Genomic DNA, 20,975 nt, shown 5'->3' on the forward strand with positions numbered 1-20,975 from the left:
CCTTCCTGCACCATCCCTGCAGCCAAGTGTTCAGCTCTGCGCTCTCCCTGTTCCTCACTTCACTGGGATGTGACATGAACAACAAACCAGAGATAACAACTTTGTTCTAGCTCCAAGCTTCCACCCTAGCTCCCTGAATTTCTGCCTTAGATCAGAATCCCACCTTTCTTCCTACCTATGTCGTTGGTGCCTATGTGGACCACGACTTAGTCTGCTCCCCCTCAAGGTTCCCTTTCCTACCCATGACGGTAACCTATCTACTTTCTTCACGTGGTTGTGGAGTAACTACCTCTGTGTTAACTCCTCTTAATAGCCTCCTCTGCCTCCCGAATGATCCAAAGTTCATCCAGCTCTAGCTCCCTAACATGGTTCTCGAGGAGCTGGAGTTGGGTACATTTCCCACAAATAAAGTCAGCAGGGACACTTGAGGTGACCCTTACCTACCACATACTGCAGAAGGAACACAAAGAATGTGCAGGTGGATGTGTTCCATGTATCTGCTGCCCTCGTCTTCTAATCAATAGAGGATACAGGTTTAGAAGGTGCTATGGGAGGAGCCTTGGTGAGTCATTGCAATGCATCTTGTAGATGGTACACACTTCTGCCACTGTGCTGTGGTGAAGCGAGTGAATGCTGAATATGGTAGTTAGGGTGCCTTTCAAGTGGCTGCTTTGTCCCAAAATATTGTTAAGCTTCAAGTTGGAGCACTTGAGTTGCATCATCTAGACAAATGGAGATGATTCCATCAGAGTCCAGACTTGTGCCTTGCAGATGATGATGGACAGCACCGGGGCAAAATTTGTCGAATTTCTCACTAAAGAATTGATCTACTCTTGCAATTACAGTATGCATTTGGTAGCTTCAGATCAGATCCTGGGCAATGGTAACCACAGCCGCCAACACCACCACCACCACCCCCCCCAATGCTGTAACAGGGAAGTCAGTGATGTTACAGCCATTTAATGTCAAGGGATAATGGTTAGATTCTTTCCTGATGGAGATGGTCATTGTCTGTCACAAATATCACTTGCCAACTGTCAGCCCAAATGTGGATGCAGGACAGGTGTTCTTGCATATGAACACAGACTACTTTAGAATTGAGGATTCATGGGTAGTGCTCTACATGGAGGAGTACACAATGTAGGTTTCAAATTCTCAACTTATGGAGGGAATATTTTTAATGATACAGCTGAAGGTGAACAGCCTGCCACTTTCTGTGATGGGCAATCCAAGATGCCACATTACTTTGTGACATGTAGTGAACAAAACCACCTGATGACTTCCAGCAATTTTAGGTTGAATTAGAAAAGTGGACAAAATATATTAACTAGATCGCCTGTTATTCTTCTAACTTCTTTTCTAGCTCCTCCACTGGAACCTCCAGTGCAGCATCAAAGCCTCTCTTCTCCATGGTACGCCATTCTTCCCAGATTAGAACTGCTTCCTGTAGGACTGGCAGCACCTGCCCTCGCCACAATTTTCACCCTCAGAGACAGAAACTAGTTTTTAAAACGGTGCTAGCCACTCATGATACTGGTCCACTAAAGTAAGTAGGCAACATAAACCAACGCTCTTAAAATGTCAAAGATTTTGAACACAGGTCAATCTGCTATAACGCACATTTTGGTAATGTGAATTTGCTGTAACACGATTGATGAATTGGGAACACTGTTTCTAAAACGTTAAACTTTTAAAACGTGTGTTGGTTATAACTGATTACATTGCCAACACTTTAAACGCTGTTTCTAAAGAACGCAACCATCACATTATCAAAGAACGAACTGTAGTTAAGAATTCCAAATTCAGCAGACAACTAGCCACCAGTGTGCAAAGGAAGATCTTGCAATTTTACAGCATCATACATCCTCAGGATGCTCCAAAGAGGCTCACAACATGCTGTAATTACAAAACATGTACCTTACTATCTGCAATGAGTAGCCAATTTACACACAGCAAGGTCTCACAGCAATGGGATATGATCTTTTTTAGTGATGTTGATTGAAGTATAAAATTGCTTGGTAAATCAGGGAGAACACACCTGTTAAAAAAAACTCCTTCCAATCCCCCTCCTCCTTCTACTGAAAGTGCCCAGATAACACTTACTTGCATGAACACATACACAGCACTTTGCGCATGTTACAAGAATGCTCATTCCATCTTCATCGACATAAGAAGTGGGAAGAGTTAGGTCTACATGGTCACTTCCAGATGTGAAGCACATCTCTGGAACCAATGGCTTGCTTTTCATTTGGTTTCTGGGTTTGCTCACATCCAAAGATTGGCTTTTATTTCTGGAACCCTGACCACCTTCACAATCTACCTATTAAAGTGAAGAAAGGAAGCTGTCAATAAAGTAAAAGAAACGTAGCTAAAGACAAAAAGATCATTAAATTAAGCAGAGGCCATCTAGAACCTCTCAAGAGAAGTTTTTTTTGTTCAAATTACCAGTCAATTTTCAGGGCAGGTTGGGGGTTCTCATAGAAACCTATGAAGATACTGTTTACCCTGTCAAGATGTTCCTGACGACAGAGGAGTCCAGAACCAGGAGTCACAGTCTAAGGTCATTTAGGACAGAGAGGAGAGAAATGTCTTCACTCAGTGTGATGAGCTTGTTGAATTCTCTCCCACAGCAAGTGATTGAGACCAAAACAATGCTTTGAAGGAGTCAGATAAAATTCTTAGGACTAAAGAGATCAAAGCGTATGGGGAGAAAGTGGGAACAGGATACTGAATTGGATGATGAGCCACGATCATACGGACTGGCAGAGAAGCTTGAATGGCCTATTCCTGCTCCAGTGTTTCAATATCCACCGCAACAATTTGATTCTAAACCAACGACAATTTTTGAACACCAAATGCAAATTCAGGGAAGATTTTGCAAAGTGGATTGCAAAGACCATTTAGAAAGTCACCAAAATATATTCACAATTTAGTTTAGAACCAAAATGGTTACATTTTTCACAATCCAGTCATTCTACAAAGATTTTCTTAAATCTGAATTGGTTTTTAGCTTTTTTCAACAATACAATTTAAATCTCTGACCTAAAGTAACCATTCACAATGATTTTAAAAAGAAAGCTTCAATTCAAATACAAACACTGGAGGGGTAAATGAAAAGTATCAAAACCTGGTATGACTGGAAGAGTGCACAAATTGAGCAGTAAGGTATCTGTTGTGCCACTATGCAGTTGTATTCTCGTTCTGCAAGGAAGTTCTGGGGCCGGTTTTGCCACAGGTGTGCAAGCGGCTTTGCCCATGGTTCTGACTCCATAGGGTCATCTTCGACTGACAACAGATCTGGCATTTCTGTTAAAAAAATATAGTTTTAGTAAGAATTAAGTCCAATACAATCAATGTCTATTGAATACGATCAAGTGGAAGCAGAAAAAAAATTAAACTACAATGCTCCTGCCATCACATTTTCCAACTTTATTTGCTTCTAGCAGTCCATTCCTTTATTATTTCAATAATTATCCCCAATTAGTTTTGCACAAACTGCAATAAGTGTGCTGCATCAGGATCCTTCTTTGTTCTCCCAAATTTTATTGTGCTCTTTCACGTCCAGAGTACTATTTTGCTGCACATATCAGTGAAAATGCTCTATCACAGTACTTTTAAAGATGCACATTAACTCCTTAAAAGTTCTTTTGAGATTTAAGCTTTCAGTTAACAGATATATTATATGTTATGTTAACAAAATAAAACAAGTTCTACTTTTCACCTGCAGTATAGTTTTACAGGTTTAAATAAAAGCTGAAAAAGCTTGACTGCTTTTACAAGTTTTAGTTTTCTGCAACATATTGTATCCATGATTTCATTTAGGCACCAATACATAGTTTGAGCTGATATTAGAGGAAATAAACGTCTACAAGAGGGCACATTTGTTGCCTATAAACGGAGGTACCAAATTTTCAAAAATGTTGCTACGTACTCAACACCAGATATCCACCAGTTATGTAGAATGCTGTCCTCGATAAGCCTTCAACAGTAAAGCCTCTTGACTATAGCTGCATATTCTACCTTGCTGACATACCTTCGTCACTAATGTAGTCCTTTACCACAGAAAGCGGATGATGTCGTGGTGGTTTACTAAGAGGCTGCCGCCGACTCTTGGCTTTCTTTTTGGATTTCATTTCTTTCATGTACTGCTCAGCCATCTGCAGAAGAACAGAACAGTAGATCTCTCACTATCCATTTGAAGAAAAGGGTGACATTTTAGCATTGTTTCTGTTCAGTGCAAATTGCCCAATCTTCTGCGCAAAGCCTCTGTGAGCTTCATCTTGTTACGTCGATAATGCGAACTTGATTACTATAAAAATGTTATGATCGCTACAGAGTTCTAATCGCTATAAACTTAACATAACAAAATATGCTCTGAAACACACTAACACCTAAAGTTAAGGTAAACAGCTTAAAAGCTTTTTTTTTAAAAACTGGAAATGCAGACAGAGAATAAACAAAGTTGAAGACTCTAAGGTTCCATGTCAACTATCTTTTGTCAAATGGAAACAATTTAGATGCAACAAGTTTTACGTCAAGTACAAGCTGGAAATGGAACACAAGGAGAAAACCAAAAGGAAAGATTTGAGAGAGAGTGCAAGGCAGGAGAAATTAAATGGACAGAAGGTATAATAGTGCAATGTTACCATTGAGACAAGGAAAATAAACAAAATGAGAGATGTCTAGAGGTGCAAATGCAGCATCATTAACAGCTGTCATCTAATAATAAAAAAAATACAGTTTACAACCTGAAATTGTTTAACTTGTGCTATGCCTTTAGCTGCAGTTCAGCTTCACTGGATCAGAGTAGCACAGCAGAGAGGTCAGAGTGAAAATGGAGTTGAGAGTGTGGTGCTGGAAAGTCACAGCACGTCAGGCAACATCCGAGGAGCAGAGGTTGGAAAGAAAAAAATTGATATTTCGGGCATAAGCCCTTCATTGGGAACTTATGCCCGAAACACCGATTTTTTTTCTTGTTCCTCGGATTGTACCTGACCTGCTGTGCTTTTCTAGCAGCACGCTCTCGACTCGGATCTCCAGCATCTGTAGTCCTCACCAGTGGAGGTGGAGCAGAGAATCAAACTGACAGGTGACTGGAAAGTCAGGATTATGCTTCAGACTGCAGTCCACCCAAGTCCCCATTCACTCTCCGGATTTTTTCTTTTCCAAACACGTAGTTAACTCTCAAAGGCATCTGAGATTTCTCAACTATTCTTGTGACAAGGAATTGCATGTGCTAATCACTTCTCAGAGAGAGAAGTTTCCCAAGTTCTCTACCAATTCATTATGACCATGTTACATTTGTGGCACCTAGTTCTGGTGTCCACCTGCACGTAGCAATATCACCTTCATTCCTATTTGTTCAAATATTTTCTTAATCCTAAAGCCCTCCATCAGGTTACTCCACAGTCTCCTGTTCTCTACAGAGGAGATTCAAAGCCTATTCAATTTTATTTATCAGTATGCCCTCTCAGTTTTGGCACTATTCCACGGAGTTTTTTCTTGCACCTTCTCCAATCATAGATATGTACAATACGGAAACAGACCTTTTGGTCCAACCTGTCCATGCCGACCAGATATCCCAAACCAATCTAGTCCCACCTGCCAGCACCCGACCCAAATCCCTCCAAACCCTTCCTATTCAAATACCCATCCAAATGTCTTTTAAATGTTGCCATTGTACTAATCTCCACTACTTCCTCTGGCAGCTCATTCCATACATGTATCACCCTCTGCATGAAAAAGTTGCCCCTTAGGTCTCCTTTCTATCTTACCGCTCTCACCCTAAACCTGTGCCCTCTAGTTCTGGACTCACCAACCCCAGGGAAGAGACTTTGTCTATTTATCCTATCCGTGCTCCTCATGATTTTATAAACCTCTATCAGGTCACCCCTCAGCCTCCAATGTTCCGGGAAAACAGCCCTAGCCTATTCAGCCTCTCCCTATAGCTCAAATCCTCCAACCCTGGCAATATTCTTGTAAATCTCTTCTGAACCCTTTCAAGTTTGAATCCTTCCAATAGGAAGGTGACCAGAACTGCATGCAGTGTTCCAACAGTGGCCTAACCAATGTCCTGTACAGCTGCAACATGACCTCTCACCTCCTATACTCAATATTCTGACCAATAAAGGCCTTCATCATTTAAAATTAGAGCGCATAAGTATTCCAGTGTGGTGTAACCAAGACTGTAAATATAAACATACTGTATTCACAGGGTATGAGTATAACCGTACACCTTATTTAAAAGTCAAACTCCTGACTATTAGCCAGAAACTCAACCTCTCATACTTGCTACCTGCTCACTTCTGTAGTTAACTTCACCTTCCTTTTGGTGGCAGCAGTTGTCAGGAGCAGTTTTCAAGATGACAACTAAGATCATGAGATGTTGGGATAGAATGGATTTCAACTTCTTTAAAACATTACTTGTGTAAATGTCAACCCCTTGGCATTTTGATAAAGAAAACTGTCAAGTAAACCTGGCTTTTGTATGAGCATGCAGACTAACTTCTGCTTTTAAATCTGTACTCACAAAATGAACTTCAATGCTTCTATACCTTTAAATGGCCTTACTGACAGATGTCATTACATTACAAATTCAATTTTTTTGAAAAGGTTTGGGAGGTGGGCATTTATTGGTCATTCTCTAGTGCCTGGAGAAGGTGTGCTGAGCTGTTTTCTTGAACCACTGAAGTCTTGGGTTGTAGGAACACTCAACATTGCTACTGGGAAGGAAATTCTAGAATTTTAAATTAGCAACTATGACACAACATAGTTCCATGTTTGGGTTGTGTGTGTTTTGGAGGTGAACTCACAGGTGGTGTTCCCATACATTTTATGCCCTTGTCCTTCTGAGTGGCAGAGGTTACAGGTTTGAAAGGTGCTATGGGTGGAGTCATGGTGAGTTACTGCAGTGCATCTTGTAGATGGTACACAGTACTGCCACTATGTGTCAGCAGTGGATGTGTCAAGCTTGGAGTCTTGCTGGAGCTGCACTCTTCCTGAACTTATTGATATTCAATCACATCCTTTATACTTACCTTAACGATAGCAGACAAGTATTCAGGAGATAGGAAGAGAATTACTCACCATATTTATCTAGTTGGTCCAGTTCAGTTTGTGTTCAAGACTAACTCACAAGATATTGACAATGGGAGACTCACTAACAGTAATGTCATTGAAAATCATGGAGGCAGGGGATGGTAGATTACCTCTTGTTGAAAGTGATGCTGGCAGGTGGGACTAGATTGCATTGGGATATCTGGTTGGTATGGACGAGTTGGACCAAATGGTCTGTTTCCATGCTAAATATTTCCATGTCTATTATTGCTTGGTACTTGTGGCGTAAATGTTTCTTGCCACTTGTTAGACCAATCCTGGATGTTTTCCAGGTCTTGCTACACATGGGCATTGATTTAGTATCTGAGATGTCACAAGTGGTGCTGAAAATTTACTACAGTCAACATTCCAACTTCCCATCTTATGACAGGGTGAATGTTTTTGATGAAGCAGCTGAAGATGGTTGGATGCAAGACTGAGGAAGTCTTATAGTTATATTCTGAGGCTTGGATGAAGAACCCCAACAACAACAACTACCTTCGAGATATGACAATTACCAGAGTGTTTTCCTCCTCAATTTGCATTGACTTTTAGTTTTGCTAGGGATCCTTGATGCCATATCAAATACTGTTTCGATGTCAATGACAGTACCTCTCACTTCTGTTCTTCCAGATTCTTCTGTTCCTCTAAGTGATTAAGATGCTTACTTTCCAAGGAGCATGTAACCGCTTTATTCTTAAGTTTAAGCCACCTTTAAACTTATTTGTCATTTCTTATTTTTTCCCCATCACAATCATACTTACTGCATTATAGAATAGTGACACATTTCTACAGGCAGAAAAGGGGAAGCACCTCCAAGCATTATGAAAATATTTGATGTATGAATACCTCTGCAAGATCCTGTTCATTGAGGCTAGTTCCAACATTTGTTTTAATTGGCTCGTTCCAGTCTGGACTATTATCAGAGTCCTCTGATGCACTTTCTTGGCTTGAGCCCGGAGTGCTTGTCATCTCTGACTCAGATGAACTGGATTCAAATGATTTTACAAGTGGGCTAGGAGTATTTTGGGATGGAGTGGTCACAGAGAAGTTTAACACAGTAACAGGCGTGTCTACTGAGCTGGACATGGTTCGCTTCAACGTAAGCTTCTCTTCCCGTGGAGCATTTTCAACGTGTGGCTCAACTTGTGCTGGAGCTGATTCTGCAACAACAAAACAAAAACATGGAATTAAATAGCTTATAGACTAAAAAAAAAGTGACTTTAATAAACAATGTGCAACATTCTGCAAAGTAGAATATGTTCAACTGTAAAACAGTCAAATACATTAGCAGTATTTCACAACACTTATTTGATTTGAATTATATTGTTATTTCAAACATGGTATGCAAGTGCTTTACAACATTTATGATTATTTCCATTCCAGGCCATGGAACTAAATCAAAAACTCCAATACTTCTCCAGACATTCAAAAGAGACCAGAAACAGCCAAAAGGCAATTGGCAGATAATGTGGAGGTCCAACTGAATCTTTTTGCCACTATTACACTCGCAGCTGGCCAAAAGTGACATATCAGCTGCAGGAAGCCAAAGTCAGGGGTTCATGTTAGCAATTGAGGTTGGGAACATTGTCATAATGGCTGGATATAGAGGGACAGTATTCTCAAGGATAGCATGATCAACAATGATAGGAAGTAGGGCATCATTAAGTGACAGGAGGAAGAGAGTGAAGGATCACTGCCTTCAAAAAAAAGACTCCTTTTCACTGTTGGATTTCCCAGCATTTGCTAAACATAACTAACAATTGTAAACATAAATTCTTCTTCCAAACTGTACTGTGGAAGCCTGGTTCACTTTGTTACTAAAATACCTAGTCTCCTACTGTACAAAGACCCTCAGTCTTCAATCCTAATACCAGAAATTACTAGTATGTAGGATATTCCAATTTCAGTTGGGAAAGTGATGTGAAGAACTAAAGGCCGATGATAGTTGGCACTCAATATCTCCCTAGGAAGAAAAGAATTGGGATGAGGAACTTGGAATTCTGTTTCTGCCCACTATTCAACAGCGCCTGCAACCAAGTGCTTCAGAGGTCAAATTTGACTGTTTTTGCATACTACCTCCCCAAATATCATCGAAAGCTTGCTTTCACTCTAAGCCCAGCCATAAAGTTCAGGGCTAAGGCCATCTCCATGTTACAGAGTATAACAATCCTAGATGTCAAGATCGCATTTGTCAGAGTGTGGCATTAAGGAGCCCGAGCAAAACTAGAATCAATGGAAATAAGGGGAAAACTCTTCACTGTTTGGAATCATACCTGGCACATAGGAACATGGTTGTGTCATCCCGTTTCTCCCCCTCAGTCAAAGCAAAACGCTCAGAGACACAGTATAGTTTTACCTCCTTCGTCTTTATTCTGGGCCCTGGAGGGAGAGAGAACAATCGCCCATGTGCGCAGGGACATGGGTTCCCAGTCTTCTCTTGAACAAGGGTTTCTCTATGAACTATATAATCATTTTACAGGGAGAAGCATCTAGATAAGGCAACATATTAATTGGGTGACTGTTACAATCAACGAGGATCAAGCCCTTTACTGTTATACAAAGAATGTTCTCAATCTTGTTTACTGGATTCATCCAATGGATACTTTTCCCCTTGTTAGCTGATCTTACATACTGAATGTCTCCAATATTGTTAAATGTCTCTACATAATGACTGCTTTTGTACCTTGTTAACCCATTTTCCATACATTTAACAATGGCATGTTGGAGGTAAGTTTTTATCTGATAAGTCATGCTCAGCTGAACCTCTTTTCACAAAACTCAGAACTTTACTCTTTCCCTGCCTGCTTATACCCTATACACATTGTCAGTTGTAGTTGTTGGAGTTCAGTCATTTCTGCTCCAGGATGTCTGCAAGAGTTGCTCAGGGTACAGTCCAAGGCCCAACCTCTTACCTTCCCTCCACTGTAAAGATCAGAAGTCGTGATGTTCACTAATGACTGCACAATGCCCAGCACCATTTGTGACTCCTCAGATACTGAAGCAGCCCATGTTCAATAGTAATAAGACCTGGGCATTATCCAGGCTTGGGCTTAAAACAGGCAAGTAACATTCATGCAGCACAAATACCACGCAATGACCATTTCCAAGAAAGGGACAATCTAACCAAGAGTCCTTGAAATTCAGTGCCAGTGAATCCCACATTATCATCTTGGGAGTTAGCACTGACCGCAAACTGATCTGGACTCTCAATATAAATACAGTGGCTACAAGAACAAGCCAGGGGTTAGGAATACTGCAGTGGCAAACATACCTCCTGACTCCCCAAAGCCTGTCTACTATCCATACAGTACAAGTCAGGAGTGTGATGGAATACTCCCTACTTGCCTGGATGGATGCAGCTCCAACAATATTCAAAGTAACCTGCTTGACTGGCACCACATCCACAAACATTCACCCACTCTACCACCAACATTTAGAGTAAGTACTAGCTAGAAATCCTTAGACAACATCTTCTAAAACCCATGACCACTACCATCTGAAAGGATGGGGAAGCAGATACTTGGGAACATCACCACCTGTACCATTCCTTTACTGTCACCCGGTCAAAATCCTGGAATTCCCTCCCCAACAGCATAATCAGTCTACCTACAGAACACGGATCATAGAGGTTCAAGCAATGAGCTCACCATCACCTTAAAGGGCAACTATCGGTCAGACAATAAATGCTAACCAATCAACATGCCCATGTCCCACACATGAAAACTCCGTCTGTACACCCCACTTTAAATTGTTGTGCAATGGTCTTTGAAAATTAATGTAAAAAAGAGACTTCAGTGTGCAGGATGACCTGCTTCATCATGGTCCAGGCCAATTTGAGGTCAGTAGGAACAATACATGTAGCTAATCTCAGAGATGCATCTGGACATTGACATACTATTTAAGTTTTACTGATGTTCCACTGAGGGAGAGGAACAGATATGGGGAACTTCCTCTAATATGCACTGGTTCTCTTCTCTCCTTTATCAGCCAATTCACAGGTTAAACTTTCTGGTCACTCCAGCAATCCTCAAGCTACAGAAGGCCTTATCTGCACCCTAAAAGGTCAATTGGGCCACAGGTGGGCAATCCACTTACGTTTCCTTGTTGCTTGTGAAATTACAGACTGGTGGGTCACATGAAGAAAATCCCTTAAATTTATACCTAGAGGTTGCCTGTAAAATTTGGCCCCATCTCTCCAAGAAAACAATAGCAGGTAATAGGCTTGATTTGCGCATTGAAATTAACAAAGTTAATGTTGGTTGATAACTTCTTTACAATCATATTGTTATCTCTCCTGAAAGATGCGAAAAAGGTAAAAAAACTAAAATCGTTTCTACAAAAACATACCTTGAACACCTAGATCAGCACTGTCACCCACCACTTTACTAAATTCTTCCTTATCCTTTTTCATTACTCCCTTAGAGTCTCCAGATTCGCTTTGTGGAACAGGATTACTCCCTTCACTTTCCTTCAGAATGGCAGTATTTTCATTCACTTCTTGCGGCAGCTCAAGACAAACTTTGTGCCTTTTTGCTCCGATTCGATGCTGTATTGGACTGGGCAATGAAAGACAGTAATCATCAGATAAAGCATACTAGATATCTATTGACGTCTATAAACAGAAAAAAAAATTCCATTCCATACTGAACTATAAAGTCAACTTGTTTTTTGATTGCATTCCACTAACGTCCTTCTTTTACTTTCCACAGCTAGTCTAATTTTCTAGGTATGGTTTTTTATCTGAGTTAACAGGTCCCACCACGTAAAACATTATAGTGGATACTTGCCAAATGGATTTGTGCTATACAGATCAATAACTTCACTAGCTTCAATATTCTGGTGTTGACAAATTTATGGTTATTGCCAATCTGCAGTTCCTTAGCTGCATTAGCACATCTAATGGTATAAAAGAACTTGAGACTTATCCCATGACAGCTCAAAAAAAGAAATAATTTTTCAGTACATTCTGATCACAAAGAAATAATTTAATCACGCATTACAGTAGACCATCTAATTGTTAAAATATTGCTCCTATGTAAGATAACACATTAACACATATGTCACTAAAATGTCAAATAAACATATGCTAAAGAGTATTTAAAAATATGACCATGGAACAAGAGTAGTCTACTGGCCTTTAGAGACTTGTCTGCCTTTCAACACAATCATAGCGGAGCTGATTTTAAACTCAACTGTGTATTCTTGCACATCAAATGATAATGTTTCATCTACTTAGTTAACAGGAATCTATCTATCTTCCTTAAAAATATCCTAAGATTCTGCATCCACTGCCTCCAATGTGCAACACCTTATTCTAGGTATAAGATGACTATTAATAGAAAATTCAAATTATAGATAACCGGAATTGCTGTGTCAGTATCTTGATTTGATAACTAAGCTACTTTGAATAAACGCTCATAATATCATGCAGAAATTATTTTTCTCTTTACAGAAATAAACCGAGTAAATCCCATTGCAACAAAGCTCGATGATTCAAATGAAAATTGATTCCATGATATGAAAAAAAATTCATGTCAAGATTTGAACCAAAAGGATAATACACACCAGCTTACAAACTAAAAAGCAGCATTCCTTGAAAAGATAATCACTGTCTCTAGGCCAAGACTTTTTAACGTTATTTTTCTTTCTTCAAACAGAATGTCATGTTCAATAAAAAAAAGCAGTATTAACAAAGTTAGCAACATTTCCCCACATTATAACAGTATATGGAGTTTGCCAGTTTAGCACTGGACAGTTATATGCAGTGAACAAATATTTCACCTTTTTATTTCGTCACCATCATCCTGCTGCGTGGATACTTCTTTTTCAAGTTTGTCATCCGATTCCCTTTCAGCAGTATCAGCATCCTGGTCCTTCAAACTCTTTGAGGCTACAGAGTTTAATTCTCCACCAAGAAATTCAACTGCTTCTGGAGTGGCTCGTGTGTGGTCAATGAAAATGGTATCTTTTCCTACTTTCCATAACTTGTAACGTTCAGGCTGAAATTTGCGCACAAAAACATCCATCGAAATTTTTACCATATCCTTCCGGCACGAGCACTGGATAGAGGACAGTGAAACGAAGATAGTTGGAGCCATGTAATAATGCCATAAACATTTTGACAGAAATTTTAATGGTTCAGTTCAACTGTATTATGGATCAAGAACGCACAAGCCAGGTTAGCAGCTTAAACAAAACTATGTTTAAGAGCTGCTCAAGAGCAATGAAACTGCCAAATCTACTATGGTGCACTAATACTATAGGAGATTTCCTTCCAATTCACATAAGATCCTGGTCTTCTATGAGAAGTGTTTTCTGCAAGTTCCAACTACTTCCAAACTTCCTATATTTTGGATATGCACATTAATGACAAACCTACATCAGTCGTAGAGTTATAGAGATGTACAACATGGAAACACGTCCCTCTTTGTAAACCTCAGTAAGGTCACTCCTCAGCCTCCGATACTCCGGGGAAAACAGCCCCAGCCTGCTCAGCCTCTTCCTACAGCTCAAATCCTCCAACCCTGGCAACATCCTTGTCAATTTTTTCTGAACCCTCTCAAGTTTCACAACATCTTTCCAACAGGAAGACGACCAGAATTGCACGCAATATTCCAACAGTGGCCAAACCAATTAACTGTACAGCCGCAACATGACCTCCCAACTCCTGACCAATAAAGGAAAGCCTACCAAATGCCTTCTTCACTATCCTATCTATCTGCGACTCTACTTTCAAGGAGCTATGAACCTGCACTCCAAGGTCTCTTTGTTCAACACCACTCCCTAGGACCTTAAGCGTATACGTTATGCTAAGATTTGCTTTCCCAAAATGCAGCACCTCGCATTTATCTGAATTAACCCCCATCTGCCACTTCTCAGCACAATGGCCCATCTGATCAAGATCCTGTTGTAATCTGAGGTAACATTCTTCGCTGTCCACCACACCTCCAATTTTGGTGTCATCTGCAAACTTACTAACCATACCTCTTTATGCTGGCATCCAAATCATTTATATAAATGACAAAGTAGTAGAGGGCCCAGCACCGACTCCACTGGTCACAGGCCTCCAGTTTGAAAAAGTCAATAGTCCTAATAATCTCACAGAATACTGATCTTTACCAACTTGATAACTTTAAGTCAAATGATAATCAGGAAACCTGTTATTTTCAGAATTCAGTAATAAATATCAAAGAGTAAACATACCAGAACAGCATGTTTCCCATACTCTATCCATCTTAATGTGGCAAAGTTTGTTGATTCAGCACAGTTAAAACCATGGTTAAAGCCAGCATGATAGCCATATGGGAATGTGATCATAAATTCGCCTGCCTCTTGAGTTATCTATGAATAAATGAAGAGTTAATTCAATTAATTAAGTAAAACATACAAAAACATTATATCATTAGACAGAAATGGACAAGGTTGAGAATTAACTGCTGAGGAAAATCTCAGTCTAGTTTTCTTCTTACTACTGAAGTATAAACACTTGCAATGATTTGGCAACATTAATACACCAAATTTCTGCTAACAGAGTAACCATTACAAGCAGAGCATAGACTGAACACTAGCTTCTCAACTGGCATTTTACAGTACTGCTAAATTGCAATAATGTTTGGGCTGATGTGTTTTTGTTTTTCAAGTTGCTTTGCTTAAAGGAACATTCCTGTTCAAGACTCTAGCCATATTTAGAAGAGCAGCACGTTGTACAAACTCTTTTCAACTTCAAAATCCAAATTTCCATCACGAAGAGGAGTCTCTACAGTTAAGAAAATGTTGAAGTGGACTAAAATCACCAGTTCTACCCACGAAAATAGCACTTCCAATTTTCATGGGGCAGGAGTGGAGCCAAACAGGGTTTTGCTTATAAATATTTGACAGAAATGGTGAACCATTTAAAATTTACAACTGTCTCTAAGAAGTGAAAGATAGGTCCCTTACAGGGTACCCTGCTCAGAATGCAGAGTATGCACTTTAGACTTGCTAAAAGAAAAGATGTGGGCCAGTGCCTTTTAGGATTTTTAAATGTAGAGATGTTTATGTCTCGCTGAGATCTCCTCAAAAGTTTGTTTCTAAATTTCCCTCTATTAGGTGGTTTATAATACAATGCCTTTCTTATTTCAGTTCTACCTAAATAACTTCCCTGTATGTATTTCCAGGAATATCCTCCCCAAGTACAACTGTAATGCTATCCCTTATCAAAAACGCCACTCCCCCTCCTCTTTACTTCCCTTTCTGTCCTTCCTGTAGCATTTGTATCCTGGAACATTAAGTCGCCAGTTCTCCCAATCCCTGAGCCATGTTTCTGTAATTGCTATGATATCCCAGTCCTATGTTCCTAACCATGCCGAGTTCATCTGCAATCCCTGTTAGACCCCTTGCATTGAAATAAATGAAGTTTAATTTATTAGTCCTACCTTGTCCCTGCCTACCCTGACTGTTTGACTCGCTTCTGATCTCAACTGTACCAGTCTCAGATTGATCTCTTTCCTCACAGATTGTTGAGCAATATGGTTGGATTGGATGGGATATTCTTTTATTTCTGGACACATTGCTGGAGCCTCAAAGATTTCCTGCCCAACTTGCCTCACACCCAGCACATACTCAGCTGGTCTCAAGTAGCCACACCAAACGTACAATAACCCTACAATTCCTCACTCACTGAAAGAAGAGAGGATGGATGCGTATTTTCAAAAAGGTCAAATTCACAGAATTAGGAGCTCTTCAGTTTTTGCTTTCCTACCAGGGAATAAAAATCTCGACCCAAAGATGCAATGACATCTGAGCAATATAATTTAGGTACATCTAAACTGGTTGTTGTGGTTCTGTTCGCCGAGCTGGGAATTTGTGTTGCAGACGTTTCATCCCCTGCCTAGGTGACATCCTCAGTGCTTGGGAGCCTCTTGTGAAGCGCTTCTGTGATGTTTCCTCCGGCATTTATAGCGATTTGTACCTGCCGCTTCCGGTTGTCAGTTCCAGCTGTCCGCTGCAGTGGCCGGTATATTGGGTCCAGGTCGATTTGCTTATTGATTGAATCTGTGGATCAGTGCCATGCCTCTAGGAATTCCCTGGTTGTTCTCGTTTGGCTTGTCCTATAATAGTAGTGTTGTCCCAGTCGAATTCATGTTGCTTGTCATCCGTGTGTGTAGCTACTAAGGATAGCTGGTCATGTCGTTTCGTGGCTAGTTGGTGTTCATGGATGCGGACCGTTAGCTGTCTTCCTGTTTGTCCTATGTAGTGTTTTGTGCAGTCCTTGCATGGGATTTTGTACACTACATTGGTTTTGCTCATCCTTCGTCCTGGTGAGTTGTTGTCTGAGAGTGGCTGTTGGTTTGTGCGCTGTTATGAGTCCTAGTGGTCGCAGTAGTCTGGCTGTCAGTTCAGAAATGTTTTTGATGTATGGTAGTGTGGCTAGTCCTTCGGATTGCGGCATGTCCTCATTCCGTTGTCATTCCCTTAGGCATCTGTTGATGAAATTTGCAGGGGTATCTGTTTTTGGCGAATACACTGGTGTTCTTCTTCCTCTTTTTGCAGTTCTGGTGTACTGCAGTGTGTTGTGGACCTTTTGAACAGTATCTTGATGCAACTTCTTTTGTGTGTGTTGGGGTGGTTGCTTTCATAGTTTAGAACTTGATCAGTGTGTGTGGCTTTCCTGTATACCTTTGTGGTGAATTCTCCGTTCAGTGTTCTCTGTACCATTATGTCTAGGAATGGGAGTTGGTTGTCCTTTTCTTCCTCTCTAGTGAATCGGATTCCTGTGAGTGTGGCTTTGATGATCCGGTGTATGTTCTCTATTTCTGTGTTTTTAATGATTACATAGGTCTCTACATATCTGACCCAGAGTTTGGGTTGAATTTGCGATAAGACTGTTTGTTCTAACCTTTGCATTACCGCTTTTACTAGGAATCCAGAGATGGGTGAGCCCATAGGTGTGCCATTGATTTGTTCATATATTTGGCTGTCGAATATGAAGTGTGTTGTGAGGCACAGGTCCAGTAGTTTGAGTATGCAATCTTTGTTGATAGGTTCCCCGTCTTGTTGTCTGTTCTGTATGTCCAGCAGGTTGGTTATTGTTTCTCTGGCTAGGGTTTTGTCGACAGAGGTGAACAGTGCCGTTACATCGAATGAAACCAAAGTTTCTTCCTTGTCTGTGTATATATTTCTGATGATGTCCAAAAATTCTTGTGCTGACTGTATAGAGTGTCTGGATCCGCTTATCAGGTGTTTCAGTTTCTGTTGTAGCTCTTTAGCCAGTTCGTGTGATGGTGTCCCTGGTAGTGATACTATGGGTCTAAGTGGGATGTTTGGTTTGTGCACTTTAGGTAGTCCATAGAATCTGGGGGTGTTGTTGCTTTCAGGTTTCATTCTCTGTAGGACAGACCTGGCTATCTGTCCGTTTTTTTGTAGGTTCCTCAGTGTATTGTTTATCCTATTGGTGAGCTGTGGGGTGGGATCAAACTCCCTCTTTTGATAGGTTTTGGTTTCTGTAAGTAGTTGTTGTGCTTTTTGGATGTACTCTGCTTTGTCCAGGTTGACAGTCATTCTGCCTTTGTCTGCTGGTAGTATGATTGTTCTTATCATTTCTTAGTGCTTTTAGTGCTTCCCTCTCCTTGGTGTTGAGGTTGTGTGTTTGTCTTTTCCTTGTTATCAGGGTTACGATACTTTGTCTCTCTGTTTGTTGTCTCTCTTCTGTCAGTCCATTGTTTCTGAGTGTGCATTCTAGTGCTGCTAGGAAGTCTGCTGTCTTGGCGTGCCTGTGGTTGTAGTTGAGTCCCTTGGCCAGTATTGTTCTTTCCGTGCCTGTGAGCTGTCTGTGGGAGAGGTTTCTAATCCAGAAGTGTGTTGTGGTGTCCTCTCTGTTGCGTGCTCGTTTGGCCTTTTTTTTTTAGTGCCTTTTTTTTGCGGTGTGTGGTCCTGTTCTGTACTATGGTGATGGCCTGTTCTATGGTCCAGGTCAATTCCTGATTGGTGGTTTTTGAAATTAACGATTTTTGGCGCGCAATTTCTTGTCTGTATTTGTGTAGTCTGTGGTGTGCGTGTGTAATCATTACCTGGATCATCCGTTCTGCCTGGCTGTGTCCCTGGCTGGTGGGTTGTTGACTGGTGGTCTGTATCTGGCACATGGTGGAAGGATTCGATTCTTTCAGCATTCGTGCAGGAACCGGAGTTGTTCGTAATTGGCACTTAGGTGGTTGGCACAGGATTCCCATTTCCTGGCTTGTCTTAGCATCTTTCGCCCGTGTTGTTCAAAGTTAGGGAGAAGATTTGTAGCTTGGGTTCTCGTTGTGGTTCTGTTTGCCAAGCTGGGAATTTATGTTGCACACGTTTCGTCCCCTGTCTACGAAAGCAACCACCCCAACACACACAAAAGAAGTTGCATCAAGATACTGTTCAAAAGGCCACGACACACTGCAGTACACCAGAACTGCAAAAAGAGGAAGAACACCTATACAATGTATTCGCCAAAATGGATACCCCTGCAATTTCATCAACAGGTGCCTAAGGGAAAGAACAACGGAATGAGGACATGCCACAACCCAAAGGACTAGCCACACTACCATACATCAAAAACATTTCTGAACTGACAGCCAGATTACTGCGACCACTAGGACTCATAACAGCACGCAAAGCAACAGCCACTCTCAGTCAACAACTCAACAGGACAAAGAACCCGATACCCAGCATGAGCAAAACCAATGTGGTGTACAAAATTCCATGCAAGGACTGCACAAAACACTACATAGGACAAACAGGAAGACAGCTAACGGTCCACATCCATGAACACCAACTAGCCACGAAACGACATGACCAGCTATCCTTAGTAGCCATACATTCGGATGACAAGCAACATGAATTCGACTGGGACAACACTACTATTATAGGACAAGCCAAACAGAGAACAGCCAGGGAATTCCTAGAGGCATGGCACACATCCACAGATTCCATCAACAAACACATCGACCTGGACCCAGTTCCAGTGGACAGCTGGAACTGACAACCAGAATAGGCAGGTACAAATCACTATAAATGCCAGAGGAAACATCACAGAAGCGTTTCACAGGAGGCTCCCAAGCACTGAGGATGTCACCTCGACAGGGGATGAAACGTCTGCAACACAAATTCCCAGCTCGGTGAACAGAACCACAACAACGAGCACCCAAGCTACAAATCTTCTCCCAAACTTTGAACATCTAAACTGGGTCAAATTTGCACCTACCATCCCCTAACTAGTCATTCAGCAATGTGTGTACACCTACTCCAGATGGAATAGAGTCATTCTGCAATACAGATCAGCCAGCAATGCACACACACCAAATGGCCGAATAAATTTCATGTAAAGCTGAATTTAATAGAAGCCTAAGCATTAATTCCAATATATTCTACAAATGGATAGTAGAGAACCTCAAACGTTTTACCACTCCATTGATAAGGAAGGTATATAAAACACAAGTAACCATTAACACTTCAGGCAAAAAATGCTTTCAAGAATTAAAAAGGAGAGAACAAACTACTTCAACAACTCTGTATGGAGATTATTTTCCAATTTTTACCTAACTAAGATCTTCTAGACAACAGAGCATTAAGGGCACAATAAACAGTTCTTCCTCAATTTTAACTCTTCATTCAAATATATAGCAAATGATTCTAAAAACAATTATTTCCTTATTCATAGAATATAGATATGGATACTGGCTGAGAGAAGAAAATCTTCAGATGAACATTGTTGGAACAAAAGTTAACTTGCAACCAACTTTCACAATCCAACTGTTTTACACTATTTTCATTTCAACTTAAAAACTGTTGAACTCTACTGATGTTTCTACTAGTTAGATAACAGCCTTACAACTCAAGGACCCAGCCTCTCCAGAAACATGTTGTTATTTTCTTTGAAAATGTTGTTGCACCTGATGCAGCTGCATGCTACACACAAACTTCATAACGGTTAACGGAATTAATAAAACTAGACTGAGTGCAAATAAACTATAGCCATCCTACTTGGTTTGGTTATAATCTTACTTCACTAGTTTATTTTGATCAACAAGCTCCAATACAAAGTAGCTGAAATAAAGTCAGCATAAAATGGAATACAAACAGCAGCAAAGACACATTATCCTCCATTTCAATAAAAGCAACCATACCAAAATAATTTAGAATTTAATCTATTACTGTAGTATGACATACATACCCTATCAAATGGGATTCCATATTTCTTGAGAATAGAAGGGGATATTAAGGTCATCTTATGCCGCAGAAATGCTTCACAGCTTTGAGCACTACCTGGGAAAAATCCTATTTACAACAAAGTACAAAATTCAAGTTTAAAATTCAAAGGAAAAGCCATTTGCCTCATAGAACTTATCACTCAATTTTTAACCATTCCAGCTGTACCTTGACACCCCCCAATCAATTCTTACGGTGTGCCTGTTAAATCATTCCAATACTTATACCTTAAAAAAGAAATATTTTCTGAGAACAGTTTCAAAATTGCCTTTCATGAATTTTGAACTCTAATACTCTGAAAGATGGTGTGGGGGAAATCATTATGTCAGAATCATTTTGCTTTTTAAATAATGGTCCTTAGACTTGTTTTCCACTATGCAAAGTGTCCATAAGGAGAAGCTTCTTGTATTTCACTCAAGAGCTGGAATGCAAGAAACAGTCTTTGAAAAATAAACACCATTTTAAACAGCCTGAGAAGAGGCGGCGGATTGGTTAGAACATCTTTAGCCAGAAGATATATCAAGAACATTTCATTGACAACCAATTCTCAGCTCTGGCAGAGAGATTCCAATTGGTCAGGGTGTAGCCCTAGAAACACAGCACAATTTGGCTGTCTCAATGATCCCTGTTTTGAATAAGATACGCACAACGCATCTACA

At 40.5% G+C, this 20,975-nt stretch overlaps 1 protein-coding gene across 2 annotated transcripts in view; it reads right to left on the bottom strand.

Moving 5' to 3' along the window:
* LOC132819144 (lysine-specific demethylase 4A-like) overlaps positions 1-20,975 on the bottom strand; it is a 69,356-nt gene that overhangs the window by 32,190 nt on the left and 16,191 nt on the right. For both annotated transcript variants that reach the window (XM_060830544.1, XM_060830543.1), the window contains exons 7-14: positions 20,282-20,385; positions 14,302-14,439; positions 12,880-13,157; positions 11,446-11,654; positions 7,945-8,258; positions 4,034-4,157; positions 3,128-3,306; positions 2,104-2,320 (exon numbers count right to left, since the gene is read on the bottom strand). In XM_060830544.1, coding sequence (XP_060686527.1) covers positions 2,104-2,320; positions 3,128-3,306; positions 4,034-4,157; positions 7,945-8,258; positions 11,446-11,654; positions 12,880-13,157; positions 14,302-14,439; positions 20,282-20,385 — 1,563 coding nt within the window. The remainder of the gene's footprint in view (positions 1-2,103; positions 2,321-3,127; positions 3,307-4,033; positions 4,158-7,944; positions 8,259-11,445; positions 11,655-12,879; positions 13,158-14,301; positions 14,440-20,281; positions 20,386-20,975) is intronic.

This window comes from Hemiscyllium ocellatum, chromosome 9 (assembly GCF_020745735.1).
Source record: "Hemiscyllium ocellatum isolate sHemOce1 chromosome 9, sHemOce1.pat.X.cur, whole genome shotgun sequence".
Classification (NCBI taxonomy): Eukaryota; Metazoa; Chordata; class Chondrichthyes; order Orectolobiformes; family Hemiscylliidae; genus Hemiscyllium; species Hemiscyllium ocellatum.